The sequence below is a fragment of the Rhipicephalus microplus genome, chromosome 6, assembly GCF_043290135.1.
Source record: "Rhipicephalus microplus isolate Deutch F79 chromosome 6, USDA_Rmic, whole genome shotgun sequence".
NCBI lineage: Eukaryota > Metazoa > Arthropoda > Arachnida > Ixodida > Ixodidae > Rhipicephalus > Rhipicephalus microplus.
In genome coordinates, this window is record NC_134705.1 from 183,579,700 (window position 1) to 183,597,544 (window position 17,845).

The 17,845-nt window shown below is 44.7% G+C and overlaps 1 protein-coding gene across 1 annotated transcript; it reads left to right on the forward strand.

Annotated features, from left to right (window-relative positions):
• The first annotated feature begins 8,256 nt into the window (after window positions 1-8,256).
• Window positions 8,257-16,463, forward strand: LOC142765724 (uncharacterized). Its single transcript, XM_075867222.1, has 5 exons — window positions 8,257-8,438; window positions 8,514-8,678; window positions 8,781-8,894; window positions 15,767-15,942; window positions 16,325-16,463. Exons 1-4 carry the CDS (start codon window positions 8,413-8,415, stop codon window positions 15,900-15,902), a joined length of 441 nt encoding a protein of 146 aa, XP_075723337.1. The 5' UTR covers window positions 8,257-8,412; the 3' UTR covers window positions 15,903-15,942; window positions 16,325-16,463.
• The last annotated feature ends 1,382 nt before the right edge of the window (window positions 16,464-17,845 follow it).

Below are 17,845 nucleotides of genomic sequence, written 5' to 3' on the forward strand. Positions count from 1 at the left end.
CTGTCTCCTACCTTTAATTTCATTTCAATGCTACTGTCTGTTGCGTTAGTAAAGTGCGCTACCAATTTAATGCACAATGTGAAATAATGTTTGCATCCTGAAAGATTGTGATGTATTAAAGTGCTGTAGTATGTGTTTTATGCATTGAAGTTCATCTTACGTCAATTTAGTTTCATTTCAAAACAACTTTTTGCATACTAATGTACTCGCAACAATTTTTGGGCCAAAATGAACAATATGCTAAACCTTCGGGCTATTGAAGGTTCGTGATGTACCATGAACATTTTTTTTTTACCAATGGTAGTTCGTGTTTCTCCTAATTTGATCCTAAAATGAGCATCATTCATCTTTGTACGATTTATTTGTGCTACAATTCTGGGCACTTTAAGCACCCAACATATTCAAGGTTGCGATTGGTCATTGATGAACGACCAGAATTTTTTATTTTATTGTGAAACTGTTTTAATTGATGAGATAAATTGTTTCTCAATAATTGCATGGCACGCAATATCCTGTTTTACGAACGATGTTGTACAGTCCGAAAAATGACAATGGATGTTTTTTGTGTCGCATTCTTTTGTGCGCATTTCTCTTTTTAAAATCTTGCAATGCATACTATTAAAACCACAACAAAAGCATTTATGGGGATAGTTATTCGTGTGCATTTAGTTACTATTGTTGAAGCCACATACGACTTATGTTAAAACAAACGTGGTGTCTATCTTATTGAATCGCAGTTTGTGTATTTTTGTACTAAGACATTTAAATATTAGGCATATTTTATTTTCTGATCAGGTAATGAAAAATGATTGTCTTCTGTTTTTCACCGTATTTTATCCTTCAAGATTTAAACAGCAACAATGTCAAAAGTAAAAGATAAGTTGTGTGTCGGTGATAGTTTAACAAGGCAGTTTCCCGAATATTTGAATTCTGGAATGAGCATTTCTAGAGCTGTGCTGGCCCGTGCTGATACGAATCGTTCCTGTATTCACCATGTGTTACAGGCAGCAGTAGCACATTTGTAAGCACGTGCGCGCACACAGGTAACACGACGAGCAACAACAAACCGTGCGGACAGCTGCTTAGAGACCAACCAGAAGTCGAGGCTCTTGCTCGACCAATCACGGCATTAATGTGTAGCGCGGCAGAGATTCAAATTTTCGGTGTCGCGCAAAAGCCCGAAAAGCCGGGAGTGGAGAAGGGATTGTTTCTTGGAATTTGTGGCATGCTGGCGGCTCGTAGCTTTGCCACGTGTGCAATCGTTGATTGTTAGGGCAAGCTGCACAGGATGCATGTGTTTACTTGAAACGTTTGAGAAAAAAGTGCCAGGCCTGCGCGAAGGCGCAGCACAGTCGCAGCGAAAGCTAGAAGGGCAGCCTTTCGGAGCCTTTTCGAAACGCTCATTCGGTAAATGCTCCAAGCACACTTGCTTAATGCCCACTAAGGCAATAATAATAAAAAAATGTACAGTTGTGAGCCGGCATTCTCTAGGCTATTTTTCGTCATTCATCTGAAAAGCGTGGTATCTGCTAAACTATTGTGAGGAATTTGGTTCCAATTGTTCATGCAGTGGCTGATTACGATGAATTATGCCCCAAGTGGCTGTGCTCCATAGTTAATAGCTGAACAAAAATAAGCTTTTGTAATAAGTCGGAGCGTTGCAGGACCCACTCGTTACGCTGTTCGCATTGTGCGATGACTGCTTGTTCTTTCGTGGCTTTAAAATGCTTTATAAAACGAGTCATATTAACGGTTTGGCTTGATTTTGCAAAATGTTGTGATCACTCTCGATAAGTGTGCGAGAAGCAACAAAAACAAAGAGCTCCCAGTTTGAATTGGCTGTTGTGTATACTAATGTGCTCAAATTGTCGAGAGATTTCCCCCCATAGAAATATACAGGGTGTCCTGCTTTTACTTAACAGAGTTCAAATAACCTTTACTGTAATAATGTTTTTTCTATGTAGAAGACCTAACACATGACAAGGCGTTGGTATCTTAATGTTGAACAGAACAATGAGTGCATTCAGCGGGTATAACCAGAGTTGGTCAGTGTTCGTACATGTTGATGATTCGAATGTCTTTTAACAGCTATTTCCTTGATGTGAAATATGTAGCCAAAAGGACTACTTTTGTATAATACCTGTGTCACTGGTGAGGCAGACAGGAAGTAGTGAAGAATAAAACTGTGATTTCAGCTTCTGCTGTTGTCCATAGTTTGAGCAGTGTCTTTGGTGACTATTCATTATTGGCACACAAAAAAAAAAAAAACATTCATCTGTCATCCAAAGCATAACAATTTTATGAGAGTCTATCAAAAAGTAAGGACCATTTGGTTCCAAGCAAGTACTATTCATTAGCAAAAGTTTGTATTGATAGGCTTGGTTTAGCGAAAACCTACTTCACTTTTCTACAGAATCACAGCTAAAGTGTTAGCATTTTTTGTACCATTACACTAGTTCCCTTAGTCAATCTTCATAAAAGATCACCACTTGGTAATTGAACCTGTTGTGAACGGTGGTCTATAATTTCAGTCTTCAAATCGTACCCCGATCCACTGTTTCATGTGAAAAAAAAAGAGGAAATATTCACATGGGTGCTGGCTCAGGACAGTAGGGTGAGCAATTTGTGTCCCCTACCAAAATATTTGATTTTCCCATTGGTTCTGATTGTGGTACAAGGATGCACATTGTCATGTAGAAGGCTAATTCTGGATGAGAATGTGATGTTATCAATGTTTATCGTACTTATTACTGGGGTGAGTGTTTCACAGTATATGTTAACGGCAAGTGTGGCCTACATTTTATGAAATTGTAACCACTGAAAATGGCATTTTTTACTTGTAAAATGGTAGCCATTATTTCGTATCTGGAGTAAGTTAATTGCTTGAATTTTTTTTGGTGTTTGTGAAAAGGAGTGGTGGCACCACTGTGGTGTTTCTGTAATTGCATACACTATGAAGTGTCGTCACCTATGCAACTGTGTGCGAAAACAAATCATCCCTGTTTTATTGGTAGCAGTCAGAAAACGCCAGCCAGGGGAACTTTGTTTTACAGACTACTAACTGTTACTGTTAGTCCTCAATCTATTGCAATATCCTATTAACTTGAACAGTTCGGTTGGTCTGGATTCTTGGCGTGGTGCTCCACTCCTTGTCGTACACAGTTGTGCAGCCATTTTGGAAGTCTCAACCCCGTGTTCTGACAATTCTTTCACTCCTCACAGTTGGTCCATGAACTAGGCACAACTCCACGAATTGAGGAAAGCTAGCGATTATTTTGCATGCAAAAATGTAATCATAATGTGCACTTCAGATTACAGGCGGGAGCAACAATATTCGCCAACATTATTGTCTGCGTTCCGTGGCAAGCAGATGACTACTGAGCCAGAACAATCATTTCAGTACTTTCGCTCAAATGTAGAAGATTGAGCTGGATAATAAAGATTGAGCTGGATAATAAAACTGTGTGGACATACACAAATCTAATTAGACTGTTTGGGCTAGAGCTTGCTAAGGCACGTGACAGGTCACCCCGGAAAAGAAGACACAAACCCAAAAGTTGGTGGGATGAGGAAGTTAAGAGAGCCATAGCAAAACGTCAGGAATCCTCTAGGGAACACAGACATGCTAAGCTGCGGGGTGAACCGACAGATGATGTTGAAAGAAAATGGGAAACCTTTCTAAGCTGTAGAAGGGATGCATCCCTTCTGATCAATGAAAAGATTAGAAGAAAGGGAGCTCAGTGGCTGGCAGAAGTACATAAAAAAGATAGGAAGGCAGCTGCGAAATTTCGAAACCATCTAAACTCCCTAAAAAATGAGACGAGCCTAGAGCAGAGGTTTATAACTACAGCTCAAGGTGCTAGGCTAGAAGGGGACGAAGCTATTGAATATATAAGAACAAGGGTGACAGAAAAATTTCAACAAAGAAGTGCCTTATGCACCACAATAGACAAGGATGGATCAAGTGGCACAATGACTCCATTTCCACAACGAGAGTGGGAAAGGGCTGAGAAGAGGGTTTTAAGTACGTAGTACATCAACAGGCCCAGATGGCATTCCAATTATGCTGATAAAGACATTGGGTCTGAAGTCTAAACAGACTTTGAGAGAGGCAGTGAGCAGAACAATAATCTATAATGAGGTCCCTGATGGATGGAAACTTAGCAGGATGAGCATGATCTATAAAGGAAAGGGAGGCAAAGCTGACATAACTACTGTCCTATAACAGTGACATCAGTGGTCTACAAGCTGGCGATGCAGATTATAAAAGAAAGACTGAAGGCATGGATAGGGGATGAGGGGGTGCTGGGGGAACTGCAGAATGGGTTTCGGAAACACAGGAGGTTGGAAGACAATGTGTTTTCACTGACGGAGTGCATTGAAATATTAGAAAAGGAACTCAGGCCCCTGTGGCTAGCATTTTTGGATATCAAGGGAGCGTGCGATAGCGTGGTTCAAGAGGACTGGTGGGGAATACTAGACACCCTGGGTGTGGAAGATGAAGTCACTAATCTTTTAAAGAATATCTATAAAAGTAACAAGGTAGTTATAAAGTGGGAAAAACGGGTATCCAAGCCCACAGAGGTGATACGGCGACTTAAGCAGGGGTGTCCACTGTCACCCTTGTTATTCATGATGTACGTACAAGGATTAGAGGCCAAATTAGAGGGAATCGGACTTGGCTTCAACCTCTCTTTAGTCAAACAAGGAAAACTCATTGATCAGGCACTACCAGCATTCATGTACGCACATGATATTGTGCTAATGGCCGACAAGAAGGAAGATTTGCAGAGATTGATGGACATATGCGGTAATGAGGGAGATAGGTTAGATTTTAGATTCAGTAAGAAAAAATCAGCAGTCATGATTTTTAATGATAACGAAGGTAGTGAGCTTAGAATAAAGGAGATCACGCTTGAGATTACAGATAAATACAAATATCTGGGCATATGGATAAGCAATGAGACCGAGTACCTAAGGAAACACGAAATATATGTGACGACTAAAGGTAACAGGAATGCAGCAGTGATGAAAAATAGGGCACTGTGGAATTACAATAGGTGTGATGTTGTGAGAGGAATATGGAAAGGGGTCATGGTTCCTCGGCTAACGTTCGGCAATGCGGTCTTGTGCATGAGATCAAAAGTTCAAGCAAGATTAGAAATTGAGAAACGTGGAATAGGTAGGCTTGCTTTAGGAGCTCACGGGAATGCCCCAAATAAGGGTGTACAAGGTGATACGGGATGGACATCATTTGAGGGCAGGGAAGCTACCAGCAAGATAAAATTTGAGAAGCGATTGAGAGAAATGAGGGAGGAGCGTTGGGCTAGGAAGGTTTTCAGCTTCTTGTACATGAAGAATGTCGACACAGAATGGAGGAAGTGAACCAGGAAATTGACTGGTGAATACTTAGAAAACAGCAGGTGGCCAAACCAAAAAGAACTATCGGTTAAGAAGAAAGTGAAGGAAACGGAGACTGACATGTGGAGAATTGGCATGATTAAGAAGTCCGCACTAGAGATCTTTGAAACTTTTGAGCAGGAAATTGCCAAGGAAAGGATCTATGATAACACTCGGGGTAGTTCTCTACTGTTTGAGACCAGGACGGGAGTATTCCGAACTAAGACATATCGGGCCAAATACGAAGGGGTAGACACGGTATGCAGTGCATGTGAAGAAGCGGAGGTAACTGCCGAACACTTGATGATGTTCTGTAAAGGGCTTCACCCTATAGTTCAGGATGATGGCGCAGAGTTTTTCAAAGCACCTGGGTTTAGGGACAAGGAGGGCAAAATAGACTTTAAGCGCGTAGAATTAACTAGAAAGAGGTTATCTGATTGGTGGCTAAAGTCAAGGCACGAGTGAAAATTAAACTCTTCACTGCAAAGTACGAATCCTCAAGCTCGCTATTTAAAGGAAAAAAAAAAGATAAATCTAATGGTTAGTTCACTAGGTATCACGGCTAAGTGGTGTTAGCCACCGTCCAATCTAAGGCAGAACACAGTGTTCCCAAAAGTACGGCAACAGAACCGGATGGAATCCCGATAGAGATTATCAACCATTTGGGACCAGCGGGACAGGCGCACTTGTATGGAGCCATCGAGCGCGCTATAAAATCCAAGAGGATTCCTTCGCACTGGCGCAAAAGTAGAATGAGTTTGATCTACAAAGGCAAGGGAGAAAGGGACAAGGCGAGCTCTTACAGGCCGATTACAGTCACGTCAGTGCTCTATAGAGTAGCTATACAAGCCATCAAGGCCAAGTTGTTGAAGTGGGTTGAAAGTAACGGTATTTTAGGGGAACTGCAAAATGGATTTAGGCCGGGTCGACGCTTGGAAGACAATCTTTTCGTCATATCCCAGACCATCGAAATTTCGGCAGCACAGGGCAGACCAACATGGCTACTGTTTCTGGACATAAAGGGTGCCTATGACAACGTGGACAGGGGATTGCTGTGGCATATACTGGAAGAGGAGGGGATTGGGTCGGAATTTGTAGGGCTGCTAAGGGCAATATATGAGGATAATAGGGCACACATTACATGGGAAGGGCGTACATACACAGAGCCCGTGTTCATTCGAAGAGGTTTAAGACAGGGGTGCCCTTTTTCGCCATTGCTGTTCACACTGTACATTAGAGGAATGGAAAGACGACTAGAGGAGAGTGGATTGGGCTTTGATTTGTCACACCAAAGCAATGGACTGTTAGTGGAGCAACGGATTCCGGGATTGATGTACGCAGACGATATAGTGCTTCTGGCGGATAATGCTGAAGAACTTCAAAAACTGGCTGACATTTGTGGTGATGAGGCAACGTACCTAGGCCTACATTTTAACCCACAGAAATCTGGAGTCATGGTGTTCAACGAGGAAGCTCATGTAGCTCCAATAAGGATACAACAGGAAGCGCCATACCAGTAGTAAATAAGTACAAATACTTGGGGATCTGGCTTAATGAAGGAAAAGGCTACCTGAATGCTCATGAAGAACACCTCAAACTGAAAGGGAGACGAAATGCAGCAGTAATGAAACACAGAGCACTTTGGGGATACAATAAGTACGAGGTAGTACGAGGCATCTGGAAAAGAGTAATGGTGCCGGCGCTCACGTTCGCTAATGCCGTATTATGCTTAAAGTCAGATATCCTGTCGAGGCTGGAGGTTAACCAAAAGGCAGTCAGCAGGCTAGCTCTGGGAGCTCACAGTAAGACTACAAACGAGCAAGGGCGGCGCCAGAGGGGGGCAAGGGTGGGCTGGAGCCCCCCCAAAATTCTCGCCTGCCCCCCCTATGCCCACCCAAGTGCCCGGAAGCATATATTGAAAACCTAGTAGGAGCAGAGCTAGCTTGCCCCCCCGGAGGAACTCACTTTTCGTGGTTGCCCCCCCAGTAAAAACATCCTGGCGCCGCCCCTGCAAACGAGGCTGTACAAGGCGATATGGGTTGGGCTTCATTTGAGGCGAAAGAAGCACAAAGTAAAATACGGTTTGAAGAGCGACTTAGACATTTAGATGAGAAGAGCTGGGCAGCCAGAGTGCACAGGTACCTGTACCTGAAAAGTATGGCCACCCAATGGCGGAAGAGGACGCGAAAGCTGGCGACTAAATATAACTTGACCGCGGCAAATAAACAAAGGGGGCCAGTTAAAAAGCAAGTGAGGGAAACAGAGACGCTCATGTGGAAAGAGAGGATGGAAAAGAAGGGATCGCTGGGAATCTACAAGGCAAGCAAACAAGAGATCCGGAAAGAGAACTTTTACGACAACAATAATGGTAGTGCGTTGCTCTTTGAGGCGCGGGCTGGCTGCTTGAGAACTCTAACTTACAAGAGCAAATATTCGTCACAGGATGAGACATGCGTTGGATGTGGCATAAATAAAGAAACAATCGACCACGTAGTCATGGAATGCCAAAAGATTCAGCCGGATAGAAATGGGGGGAAAGTAACACTCCCTGAGGCGCTGGGCTTCGCGGTGGACGGAAGCATTAACTGGTCAGCAGTAGGTATTACTAAGCAGCGGCTGGAGTATTGGTGGAGGAAAAGCAGAGAAGTCGATAAAATAACTTCATAGCCAAGAGTAGCGGCTGGGCAAAATTAAAAAGACATCCGAGTTGAGGGACAAACATTAAACACGAACTATTAAGGTAGGCTAGACGGCGCAAGCTGTTACCCCAATTCAAAGGGGAGGCCTTTAGTCATCATCATCTAAAGGGTACAGCGACATCCATCCATCCACCGGATTGTTCTCCTGTCGACGCCCGCGTACTCGTGCATTGGTTCGTGTGTTCCTTTTTCGCGCGTTTGATTTAATCCGATTGAGAGGCGTTTCGTTAATAGAACGCTGTTCGTTTTTCCGTTAACCCTGTCAGTGCGTGTTTTCCGAAGCCTACAGTCACTTTTTTTGCAAGCTTCTGCCATGAATCGCACCGATTTCGACTCGACGTGAGTATAATAAGCCCCGCTTTAGGCGTCCTGTTTGGTTTTGCACGCTATGCCTGATGTGTCGTGTACTTTCAGGTTCAACTGCCCGGTCTGTCTGGGGCCGAGTCAGAACATGGTATTCGGCATGTGCCAGCACTTCGTGTGTGCTTCCTGTCTGTACGAGCCGGACAGCGAAAGTTTGAAGCCTGCGTTCTATTGTTGTCCCCTCTGCAAAGCCAAGGACGTGTTCCCAGATTACTGGTAATTGATTGCGGTGACTTTTGATACGCTAGTTTCCGCCCACTAATAGCTGAAATAGTCCGACGTCTCACTTGCGTTAACCTGAGTGTTGTTTTCATGCAGCCCCGAGATTCCGCAGACCACTAAGCTGCTGATGAACATTGTTGGCGTCGTGAAGTGCCGTCGGAAACGGTGCGGCGAAGAAATGTGGACTTGGGACGAGGAAGAACACCAAGGGTACGTCGTACTTTAGATGCGACAGTTTGCTAGTTAGCGTGTTGCTTATGCACGCTACCTTGCCATTTGTTCAAATGTGGACGTGTTTTGTCCTTCGCTTTTCATTCACCGGGCGTCCCGTGCCTGCAGACGTTTTAGAGGCGACACTTGCCACTGCGTGGTAAGCATCGGGGAAGAGAACATTCCGAATCGCAATGCAGGCATAACGCGATACGTGTAGAAATCGTAGGGGAAAGTCTATTTGCACCTCAGCAGCTCGGGGTCACGTTACCCAAGGTAAACGTCACATGACGTCATTGGTAAAGCGATAGATTTCAAGCGACACTGCAACTGGCTGCGTCTTGTCAAGGAAGTTCGAGGTCACGTCACAAAGAAGAAAAGATTGACGCATTTTCTTCTTATTATGGTTCGCTTGCACTATTTCAAGTTATGTTACATTCTTTATGGTCGTCATTCACGCTGCGTTGTCCGTTAACTTGGAAGCTCCGTTGCGCCGCGGTACCCCGTTTTCTTCTGCGTCACCAATTCACCCCGCGTCGCAACTCAGCTGAAGAGTAATAATATTTGTCACAGTTTAAAATTCTAAATGCAGATTGGATTATTAGGGGCGCTGTAGTGCAGGACTGCGGTAATTTTGACCACCTCAGGTTCTTTACTTTGCACCTGACTTTGAGCACATGGGTCTCATATTTGCCTCAATCGAAAATGTTACCGCCACAGATTCCACCCTGCGACCTTTAGATCACTTAGGCAAATGACCAGAGTGAATGCTCGTCCCACTGGTGAGTCATGTGTTGCTGTGCGTAACGTAGTACAGTACAGGACAGCGCATTGGTCTAAAGCACCAAAAAGCGCACTCCGTACTGCACTGATGGCATTTTCTGATTGCCACTGTTTTGATAGAGCCAAAATTCTCGCATATAATTGTAGGGTGTCAACAACTAGACATCCGTATGCATGGCCCCCGAGAGTGCTTGCTGTAGCTTGCCGTTATGTCATTCTAGACAAGTTTCTTGACCCCTGTTGGGGTGGCTAGAAGCCCCCCTACCCGTGTAGTGGTCGACTGTCCACTGGTTACTTCAAAAATTAGAAGCGTCTACTGTGCAACGCTGCGTGGCAACCGGAAGGCCATAGGGAAGACTTTGTGTTGTACACAAGTAGATTTCGGTAGATTCTTTTGATGCAGAGTGTATGGTGCTAACAGTCGTATCAGCAAATTCCGGCAAACAAGTTCTTAAGTATGTTTGCCGCCACACAACAGGGCGACTACATGACCGGCCGTTCATGTAGGCTCCCCTTACACAACAAACTTGGCAATCCCCTCGACAACACTCATTACTCTGATACCTGTACACAACCACACATGACACGTCCAGGAGCGCCACAGAGGAGTGATTTCAGGGATTACACGGGCTCCTTATGCCGACAGGGTACGCAGCGTGAAAGCGTAATGATGGCAACGAAACACGCTTTTCCTGCCTTCGCCGCCTGCTTTCGTCTCTCCCATGTAGAAGTCTCCAGAGTTCCCATCTCGTTCCTTTTCCTTTTTTTCTCCGCTTTTCCAAATACGTCATATGAGACTTGATTTTGGGTCATGTGACCCCGACCTATTGAGGAGCAAATACTCTCTACAGTGTACTAGGAGGAGGCAGTGGGCTCACTGCCCTATTGCTGCGCCGCCATGGTCCTCCCCGCAGCAACAGATCGGGTGCCCGCTAAGGGCGCTGCCGCCATTTTCTCCTGAAAACTTCTGTGGCGTTGTGTGAAATGCGTTTGGGCGTCCCCGGGTTGTCGCTGGTTATGCCGCAGTTTGGGTGGTATTAAACGCGGGGTTCGAGGCGGGGAGAGGGGCTCCACAATGACGCCAGATATAAAAATTATACGTATACATATATCATCGCGATGTGCAGATGCCCACGGGGGATGCCCAGGGACATTTTGAAGGCTGTATTATGTCATGTTGGAGCATCTTCTGAACTTGCTTTTGGATCTCGTCGCATTCTTTTGGAGCCACACTGTGTCGATTTTGCCGGATCGGTCTTGTATTTTCTTAAACAATGATTCGGTACCTTGTAAGTGGTGTTTGCTTGACCTTCGATGTTTATCCGAGGGTGACAGGGTAGAGCAAATGTCGACAGACAAAGGTGTCGAGGCTGGGACGGTCGCGTTCTCCGTTTGCAAAGCGAAGCAATCTCTCGCTTGGTCCACATGGTTGTAGTAGGCAATTGCTGTGCCCTTGTGGATGTGACGGCGCTCGTTGCTGAAGTTGGTGAGGAGCATTTCTACCCGCCGATCAGTTAGTGCCAGAACGCCACTCGCTGTTGAAACACCTTGCGTAAGCAGTAGCGTGTCTATTCGTTCTGCCATCACCTAATTACGGCACGGCCGTTCACGTAACAGTGACACAAGGCAGCAAGATCTTGGTAGGAGCATCACATCATCATCTACACGTAAACATTGCAGTTCTTCAGTGGTGGGGCCGACGTAAGGATGGGCGGAAAAGGTGACAATACGTTTTGGAATGTTAATGACAGCACTATACTCTGCAGAAAATCTATACCCAGAATTGGCTTTTTACAAGTCCAGTAAAATAACAAAAGTGGCGACGAAGCTCGAATCACCGAGTACGAGCCGAGCGGTGCATTTCCCGGTTGGCATCATTAGCTGTACACCAGCACTCCTTATGCTCAGCCCATTCCACGGCGTCTTGACCTTCTTAAGGTGGTCGGCGAGCTCTTGTCGCATCATAGAGAAGTCAGCACCAGTATCAACCAGTGCTGTTACGATGCGTCCGTCTATAATAACGCTAAGGCCGGCACGGATGAATTCGTCGGCATTAGTACTCGTGGTTGTCGTCGTCTTTCTGTTGAGGCAAGGGGGTCTTTTTGGCGTCTCGGCGATTGGCAACCTTGCTCCAGAGGTCGCGGCAGTTAGTTTCCCTGGCATGGGCTTGGGAAGCGGTTTCTGACGGCGTAAGCGTAACTTTGGCGATTCGGGGGAAGAGTGATCTTGTGCAGGTGAGAGAGACCGCCAGCCACGAGGTGGCGAAGCTTGGTTGGTCGGCAGGTGATCAGCAGCATAGTCCCAAGGGTCTTCAAAATAAAGTGAAGGGGGACGAGAAAAAAAAGTTTCCAAATCAGACTTCTCGATGACTGCAGTAGCACGAGATGTGGTTTGGTTCGCTGCAGTGGAAAAAAAAGGGTTCGACGGTTGGCAGTGCGCCACAGGTCGGCAGTGCGCCACAAGTCGGCTCGTCGTACTGGTGGTCACCGCACAGGTTCCTGCTTCCACCAAGGCACGGTAATGGGCCGTGGCTGAAAGGGTGCTTCTTGTGGGGCAGGCAGATTACGGTGGACGGCATCAGCATAGGTCAACAGATGTGGTTCAGGCAGTGGCACCGGTGATGGAAAGGCTTGCTGCAGTTCGTGGCACACAATTTCGGCAACAGAAGCAACTGGAGGCTCGATAGATGGAAGGCCGAGAGCCCGCAGCTCTTCCCACAGGATTTGCCTAATCATTTGATGTATAGAGCTTTCGGAAACTACAGCGTGTTGAGCAGTGGCACCTACAGGCGTTTGATCGGGCAGGCGGTCAAAGTGGCGGCATCGTTGCCGGAGCGCCCGCTCGATGGCAGTCGCCTCTTTGATAAATTCATCCACTGTTGTCGGCAGATCTCGTACAAGGCGGGCGAAAAGCGGTTCCTTAACTCCCCGCATCAGGTGACGAACTTTCCTTGCCTCGGGCATGTCAGGGTCAGCGTGGCGAAATAGACGGGCCATATACTCAGCGAACATGGAGACGCTTTCGTTCGGCTCTCGCACGTGGGCTTCAATCATCTGTTGTGCAAGATCCCGTCGGTCCACACTCGGGAACGTCTCGAGAAGCTTTTGGCGGAAATTGTCCCAGGTTTGGAAAGTAGGCTCCCTATTCTCGTACCACGCGTGAGCACTATTTTCCATCGTGAAGTAGGCATGGCCAAGTTTCTCTTGTGCGCTTCTGCGATTTACCACAGCGGTCCGCTCGAACTAGTTAGCCAGTCCTCGACATCTTCGTACGCTTCTCCACGGAAGACTTCGGGAACACGAGGAGGCTCAAAAGTTACCTGAGAAGGAAGAGTCGTCTGGGCAGGAGGAAGATTCGCAGACGTTGTAGGGGCTGCCATGTTTATCTTTAAACTGGCCCAAGTAGTTTAAGCAGCTGTTTTTACTCGAGTGTGCCCAGCTGCAGTGCATGTTTATGCCATTCTTTTGTTTGAAGGGCCTCCGTCGGTACCACACGTGCCGCTTTGCTGCTCTTGTGTATGTTTCTCTGAAGAAAGTGCATCTCTTTCTATCCGCAAATTGCAGCTGTCTCAAAAACTGTATGCCGCTGCATCTTCATGGAAAGAATAAACCTTCTACGCCCTCCGATGGTCGCGCACACAAAGCATGCCGCGTACGTGCAGAGAAATGTTCGTGGCAGTGTTTCACGACAAAAACAGCTGGACCCATGTGGTCTTTACCGCAGTGTCAAGTACGATAAAAAAACAAAAAAGAAAAAGCACGACGGCAGTGACAGCAAAGCCATAATGTTTTTTTTGTTTTTTTTGGCTAGAGAAATTGATCTGCAGAGCATTTCCAGATGAGCCTTTTTGTATTTAAACTTTTGGCTGATAACTACGCCAACCATTCATATTAGATGACTCAAAATTTGCTTTTCTAGGGCGTTTTGTGTGGGTTGTCTCACTGTCTCTCTTCATTTTTTTTTCTTTTCTATATTTTTTCTATTTGACGGTAGGTTTGAACCATATATACGTAGTAGATTCTTTACTGCGTGTGCATTGATTGCTTTTTATCGGGGTCACAGTAACGACATTTCTGCCTTTGGCTGTACTGATAGGTTTCCTTGCCTTTTTTTTTTTCATTCTTGTGGTCGAGTAGCAGATGCTTGTTCACGTTAGTGACATCCGTTTATGCTTTGACCACAAGTGACAATTTTCCTGCATTCTTAATTTATATTGTTGTGTAGCAAGCATTTGCGCATACAAAGACACAGTATTGTGTAAATAAAATCAATTTGTCAGCACGAGATGCTGTCGCGTGTTTTTTGGTGCCCTGTTCTATTCACGCTCCTGAAGAACCGGTGGAAACTATTTTTATGGTGTAGTAAAAATATGTAGATGCATGTGATGTATATTTTACTTGTTATGTACTCATTATAACTATGTGCATAGATATATTTTCATTAGGTTTTTTAGCAACTCATTTGCCTACGAATCCAGCCTGTCTTGGTAACGTTGTATAGTCTACATGTGTAAATAAAATGCTTAATATTACGATGTGGATACATTTACCACAAAGCCAAGTGATTCCACTCATGAGTGTTTCCCGAAAAAAACATTCAGTTAGTTCTAATTACCCCCGCTCATATATGCAGAAAAAAAAAAGAATAGAAAAATGAGGCGTTCCCATTTGCACAGTGGGGCACGAAAGCCGGCAGTCAAGTTTCTGTTGTCGCTAAAGTGGCGAAATAGCATTGAACATCCTATTGATTAGCAGATTAAAAAAAAAAAACTTGAAGGCTTCCCACCCTGTTTTTGGAGCAGCTCTTTGGAGGAGCATTCATCCATTCAGTAGTCACTTGAAACAACATCCACCCTTCGTGAACCAGTCACGATGGCAGTAATTTATTTCACAACAAACAGTTCCACACGTGGCATAACCTTTCTTACACGCAGAGCAGCCATGCTCAATAGCCGCGCTTTTCAAACCGCCGAAAAGCTTCAGGTGACACTGCGAGCCACGCCGCCTGTCGGCCATGACATGAAGCGCGTCACTCTTCGCCCTTCAGTCAGCACACTGTCCCATTCTAGTACACTGTAGACTCTCCCAAATCGTAGTGCGGCAAGATTGTTTGGTGTTGCAAAAACACTTGCCAGTCTTGGGAGTCAGTGTTGCTAGACTGCCGCCAAAATTGGTGGAGAAATTTGTCCCTGTAGTTGTGACTTCCCCGTGATGGCTTTGTGTCTGGCAACTGTGATATGCAATGCCAAACAAACCCTTGGCAATACGAAAACAGTAGTGTTCTGTCGTGAGCATATTGAAGGGGAACTCTGAAATTGCGTGCTGGAGTCTATGCAGTGGCTACATGTAGGTGGAAAGCATGAAACTGCAGAAGGAAAGATACCTTATACGAACCAATACTGCACATTTGTATGTACACTGCAAGTAATCGTTCCTGAAGCTAGAGTTCTGTGTTCCCTTTCATAGTTTTCCTGGCTGTAGTTGGACGTTGAAGAATGCGCGATTGCCCACTCTGGCATGTCTCGTAAAGATATTGCGGTTCCTGTGTGTGAAACCCCAGATTATAACTTTTTTGTCGGGGCATTGTGCGTTCAGCTCGTTGTGGGCAAGGTATTTTACATTAGCGGTATATCCTGTCTAAAGAACAGTGTCCTTTACGTGTGTTATAGCCAGGCCTTTCCGCATCACTGAAACGACAGCCGCGTTTCAATGAAATGTATATAAAAGTAAATTCTCGCAGCCCGTCTCTGCGATGTTCCTCAAAATCGTAGTATGGATTTGGGACATGAAACCACGGCATCTGTGATCTTCTGCTGTGTCTGCATACTTGTCCTGTTTCAAAATAAATCCCTATATACTGACTAAACAAATCAGTTGACACTTGCATTGCGTTGTTTTAACAGGGCAAAGCCACGAAAAGCACCGGTAAAACGAGACGCTTTTTGCGTTCTTTGTTGCATTCAGAGTCGCAAGTGTCAATTATGCACAACCAACTAGCTTCTACTCTGGCTCTTCTGGCTAGGCTTAATTGAGTTGATTGATTATAGTGTGGCCGAACCAAATGGGCGCTGGTTGCCGTGGTCCGTGCAGGTCTTGCCTGGGCATCAGAAGACGGTCGTCGGTGCGTTGCTCTCGCCCCCTAGCAACTGGCCGCACTGGCCAGAGATCCACCACCCGCCAGAGCAAGCGGAAGAGGAGCAAGAGCCCTGTTGAACTCAAGAAGTGAACGTGGCACAGCGCCTTCCCTACTTCAAAATTTTTCACAGGTAAGCAGCGTCCGAGAAAAGTTTGCAAGTTTAAGTCTTTAACCTCTTCTCTACTAGCGTCTACTTTTGTGGACATGACTTCATAAGGGGCACACTGCATCTGAAAGCTTTCTTAAAATTTCTTTATTTTAAATAAATTTAGTGAAATATGTATATTCGTGTGCTGACTTTATGTTTGTTTCATTTTCTTGGTACAATAGTTTTTAAATTTCAGGTGGGCTTTCTGGCCGCAGTTTGCCTTAAATGAGAGAATTAACTCTATTGTCAAATAATCGTTGATAGAGTTCTCGAAAACGAATATACCAGTTTAAGCTGACTTTTTAGTTCATGTTAATACACGGAAGCTTTGTCACCTGAGACTGTCACAATTACTCAATTTCAGGTTCCTCTGCAGAAACATACCTGGTGAGGGAGCAAGAAAGGAGCAAGATCTTTTCAACCTTTCCTAAAGAAATAATGAGCCAGTATTTTTATTTTATGTGTATGTACAATTTTTATGGCAATAAATGTTTTCTGCTAAACTGTCTCCTACCTTTAATTTCATTTCAATGCTACTGTCTGTTGCGTTAGTAAAGTGCGCTACCAATTTAATGCACAATGTGAAATAATGTTTGCATCCTGAAAGATTGTGATGTATTAAAGTGCCGTAGTATGTGTTTTATGCATTGAAGTTCATCTTACGTCAATTTAGTTTCATTTCAAAACAACTTTTTGCATACTAATGTACTCGCAACAATTTTTGGGCCAAAATGAACAATATGCTAAACCTTCGGGCTATTGAAGAGTCGTGATGTACCATGAACATTTTTTTTTTTTTTACCAATGGTAGTTCGTGTTTCTCCTAATTTGATCCTAAAATGAGCATCATTCATCTTTGTATGATTTATTTGTGCTACAATTCTGGGCACTTTAAGCACCCAACATATTCACGGTTGCGATTGGTCATTGATGAACGACCAGAATTTATTTTATTGTAAAACTGTTTTAATTCATAAGATAAATTGTTTCTCAATAATTGCATGGCACGCAATATCCTGTTTTACGAACGATGTTGTACAGACCGAAAAATGACAATGGATGTTTTTTGTGTCTCATTCTTTTGTGCGCATTTCTCTTTTTAAAATCTTGCAATGCATACTATTAAAACCACAACAAAAGCATTTATGGTGATAGTTATTCGTGTGCATTTAGTTACTATTGTTGAAGCCACATACGACTTATGTTAAAACAAACGTGGTGTCTATCTTATTGAATCGCAGTTTGTGTATTTTTGTACTAAGACATTTAAATATTAGGCATATTTTATTTTCTGATCACGTAATGAAAAATGATTGTCTTCTGTTTTTCACCGTATTTTATCCTTTAAGATTTAAACAGCAACAATGTTAAAAGTAAAAGATAAGCCGTGTGTCGGTGATAGTGTTACGAGGCAGTTTTCCCGAATACTTGAATTCTGGAATGAGCAGTTCTAGTGCTGTGCTGGCCCGTGCAAATACGAATTGTGCCAGCATTGACCATGTGTTACAGGCAGCAGTAGCTCATTTGTAAGCACGTGCGCGCACACAGGTAACACGACGGGCAACAACAAACAGTGCGGACAGCTGCTTAGAGACCAACCAGAAGTCTAGGCTCTTGCTCGACCAATCACGGCATTAATGTGTAGCGGAGCAGAGATTCAAATTTTCGGTGTCGGGCAAAAGCCCGAAAAGTCGGGAGTGGAGAAGGGATTGTTTCTTGGAATTTGTGGCGTGCTGGCGGCTCGTAGCTTCGCCACGTGTGCAATCGTTGATTGTTAGGGCAAGCTGCACAGGATGCATGTGTTTACTTGAAACGTTTGAGAAAAAAGTGCCAGGCCTGCGCGAAGGCGCAGCACAGTCGCAGCGAAAGCTAGAAGGGCAGCCTT